Here is a 4104-nt window from a genome sequence, read left to right on the forward strand (position 1 = left end):
AATTAAAACTTAAAATGTAAAGTAAAAACCGGAAATATAAGTAAATTCTTGAAAAATAAAGGAAATAAACATAGAAATTGAGGACATATATATGTTGTATTGATGGTTTGATACATTGTGTGTACAAATGAACCTCAAACGACTACTATAAAGGTAAATCACTACGTTTTACAACAGTTATTTTCCTTAAATGAATCATACATTGTTCTCAAGGCACTAAGCACATATACAAACATTTAGGGTCATAACATTCTATCATATCTGTTCCATCATGAACATTGAGATGAGGTATAGTACCTAAGGTGTAAGGAACGTGATGTGAGATTCCTAGAGAAAATGAGAGCGTAACCACTTTGGAGAGAGAATAACTGAACTTCAATCTTGTTATTTCATAAATGAGCCAAGAGCCCTTTACAATTGGTATTCCTCCCCTATTTATAGTTGGGGGAGTTGGGCTTAGCGCCTCTAAATCATCCTAATGGGACGGTTGGGCCTCCGGGATGAAGGCTCAAGTGCCTGGTCCGCTCCTCGCCTTAGGCCAGTGCTTCTGGGCGAGGGACCCTAGGGTCTCGCCCAGTCCAATATCCTTCAAAAACTGTCATATCAACTAGTGAGTGTCCATTTCCAAGTTGATCAGCTCACTCACCTACTTCCATTTGACATGAAGCTCCTACATTTGTGGCAAGTAGATATATTCTGATTTTCTCTTTAATTTCTGAACGAAAATTTGACTTAAAAGTTAATTAATTATAGTAAAACTTTCAATATCCGCAGAATATTCATTCCTAAAAAGTAGAAATTTGTTATTATCAATAAAAATTGCAATAACTTTTTTACCACGCGGTTTATTTAGGACTTTTACTGAATTAACAAATTTAAGCTAACAACCCTGTCATTTCAAGGTCTAAATCAACTGACTAATTCTTTTTTTTTTTGATTGTCAACTTCTGTTTCTCATTCAAGAAAGAGCAGATGAAACTGCTAGTGATACATCATCATGAATTTGAGTGGATGCCCCAGGGGGATCTTCCTCAATCCAACAAAAGTCGAAAGACCTACAGGCTAGATTAGCAAGGAAATCAGCTACTTTGTTGCCCGATCTCTTGACATGAGAAACAGAAAACAGGAAAAATCCTAGAGATAGGTTCTTGCATAGTCTAATTACATCATGCAAATATGAGTCCCCCAAGCTGGAACGTCGCCATTGTTGAACCAAGATTAGAGAATCAGTCTCCAGGGAAATTTGGAAAAAACCTATCTGTCTTGCCCATTCCAGTGCCCACTTCACTGCTAATGCTTGTGCCATCGTAGGATCTTCTTGCGCTCTGGCCTTTTTTGTGGCAGCAGCCATTGTTTGTCCTTTGTCGTTCCTGATAATTGCGCCAAGGCCCATGCCATCAGGTTTCAGTGCAGCATCCACGTTCAGCTTGTACGTACCTGGTGCCGGTGGGAGCCAAGTCGTAGGGGAGAGTTCCAGGGAGAAATCATCATTTTTTTCTCATGTCTGATACAAATTTTTGCAGCCTTAGACATTGTCTGTTCCGCATCCCACATCTGTCCTTCGAAAACCCAAGTATTCCTTCTCTTCCACATTGTCCAAGCCAAGTTGAACACATCTGCCATGATCTCTGCGCTGGGATGCATCAGGATCTGCTCCAGCCAGCCTTTGAAGTTGTCAATCATGCTTGCTGGTAAATGGATGTTGAGGTGGGAACCAAACCAAAGCCTGCAAGTTCTATTACAGGTAAGGATCGCGTGGGTTGTGGTCTCTTCTTCTTCTCCACAACACGGGCACATGGGGTCAAGGTTGATACCTCGCTTCTTCAGGTTCGCATAAACTGGTAGCACATTTCTGCACGCTCGCCAAATGAATTCTTTGCAGCTTGGCAAGACATCAACCGCCCAGTTTTTTTTCCAAAGTGGGGGATCTCGCGAGCTTGATGGGCCTGCTTCCTCTCTTCTTAGGCCTGGCCCTCTAAGAATTTTGTAGCCTCCTTTGACAGTGTATTGCCCATTTGTGCTATCCTTCCAGATCAGTTTGTCCGTTGACCCTCTTTCTGGTAGTTGAATTTGCAGGATTCTTGTTACATCCATAGGGAGGAAAGTGGCTCTAATCAGTTCTTCCTTCCAGCCTTCCAGGTTCTGGCCTCCTCGTTAATCAGCATGTTGACAGTGGAGACTTCACATCCCTCTCTTCTCCTGGTTGCAATTTTTCCACTATGAGAACTTGGCACCCAAGGGTCAGTCCAGATTAGTAGTTGTTCAAAAGTACAGAATAAGCTGACTAGCCGTTGTTCAAACGGCTAACCGCTGATTAGTAGTTGTTCATCAACTAACAGTTGGTCCAATTAGAATCTTGTAATTCATCTAACTAAAATCAATTGTCATATAAAAACAATCTAAATTAGTTAATTAACAGTCGACACAGATAGCCAAATTTCTCTATTTTTAGATGCCTTCAACAATTATTTTTGTATGATATATCTTCGGTTAAAAATAACCCTTTTATTTTATATATGTAGGAGATGTTGATGTGCTGAACTTGAAACCCAACTAGACCATGGTTCATGGCAAACTCGACCACTAACTTAGATTTGAGAGGATTAAACTAGAAAAAGAAAAACATCACACGAAGAAAACGAAAGGCACTTACTTTCAGGCCAAATCCTCATCAGGAAGTAATGCTGACAAGCCTTAACTGGCAACAATTATGAACTATTCGAACTCACAGATGTTGAAAAGCCCAAGCAATAGCCTTTAATGGAAAAAGAGGATAGCCAAATTAAAAATATGTGGTGGAGGAAATTAGTTTCTTGCAACAAATAAACATTCGACTAATATTGTCTTTAGCTGCACATCCCCAACAATGATTAGATAATAATATCACCATGATTCAATTTGTTCCCCACGTAGGCAGATTTGCAATAGCTTCCTCCTCTCTTTTTCTTGTTTAGTGATATACATAGAAAGAGAGTTTAATGCCTGATAATGAGGGCTTCTCCCTCTCTCCAATCTTTCACCAAGTAGATCATTATCCACAAATTTGAAAAAATAATTTCAGACGTGTATATGACTAAGTATACATTCATAGATCTTCATATTCACTACTTTTAGTTTGCTACCTAACCTGACTTTGTCTTTTAAATTAGTTTTACTTGAGACATCAATGATTGAGTATTAATTACAAGATATGACTTTTTGCTAGAACTTATTTTATGAGTTCAAACTTCAGCATTAGATATTTTTTCCGACTTAACCCTTAACAATTAATCCTCCACATTCAAGGCAAAGATTAGGGTACTCTTTTAAATTTTAGTCTACTGATGCACTCGTGATCATTTCAGACAATTTTCATATTCTCTCTCACCGTCGACAATTCCCACTCTCCACTTCTTTCCTCCCCCAACTCTCTCCATCTTGCTCCCTGCCCATCTCATCCCAAACAACCACCACCACCCCTCCTCCTCCTCTCCAACCTCATCCTCCCCGACGATCTCTCGCTTGAGTTGTCATAACAATTGTTTGCTTGAGTGTGCAGTGGCAGATCTTTATGAAAAATTCAGGGAACCAAAATAAGATTTTAATGCATAAACTATATTATTTTTTGTGAGCAATTCGCACAAATATATTCATAAAAAAATACTCTACAGGCTATGCTAGACATGTAATTTCAACTAGCTTAATGATTATTTTTCTAGCTTAAAGCTTCTTTGACTAATCAAAAACTTTAGAAAAGTATTTGGTGAGAGTTCTTATTTCAGTTGCTTAAAGTTTTTTCAATAAGCTACATTAGGTAGCTTGCTCCTATTTTTTTGAAAGGAGGTAGCCTACAGCTTAAAACTTATTGAACTTGTTCTTATTTTTATTCTCATCATTTTAATAAAATCTAGCATTACCCTTTTATATTAATGGAAACACTAAACTCTAATTATTTTTATTTTTAAATAATTACAATTCAATTGTTAATGTAAAATTTTAAAATATTTTGTTAATTTAGACATGTATAAGCTTACTTTATTAAATGAAAATATAATTTTTTTTATTCTATTTATGTAAATAAAAAATAAAAAGAAAAATAAATTAAATATTATATTATATTTTTGA

General features: G+C 37.2%; 1 protein-coding gene across 1 annotated transcript; it reads right to left on the bottom strand.

The window, feature by feature from the left end:
* Positions 1 to 958: 958 nt before the first annotated feature.
* Positions 959 to 2094, bottom strand: LOC130741444 (uncharacterized). Its single transcript, XM_057594361.1, has 2 exons — positions 1512 to 2094; positions 959 to 1437 (listed from the first exon to the last, which is right to left on the bottom strand). The coding sequence occupies exons 1-2, from the start codon at positions 2092 to 2094 to the stop codon at positions 959 to 961; spliced, it is 1062 nt and encodes a 353-aa protein (XP_057450344.1).
* Positions 2095 to 4104: the final 2010 nt, after the last annotated feature.

Source organism: Lotus japonicus, chromosome 1 (genome assembly GCF_012489685.1).
Source record: "Lotus japonicus ecotype B-129 chromosome 1, LjGifu_v1.2".
Taxonomy (NCBI): Eukaryota; Viridiplantae; Streptophyta; class Magnoliopsida; order Fabales; family Fabaceae; genus Lotus; species Lotus japonicus.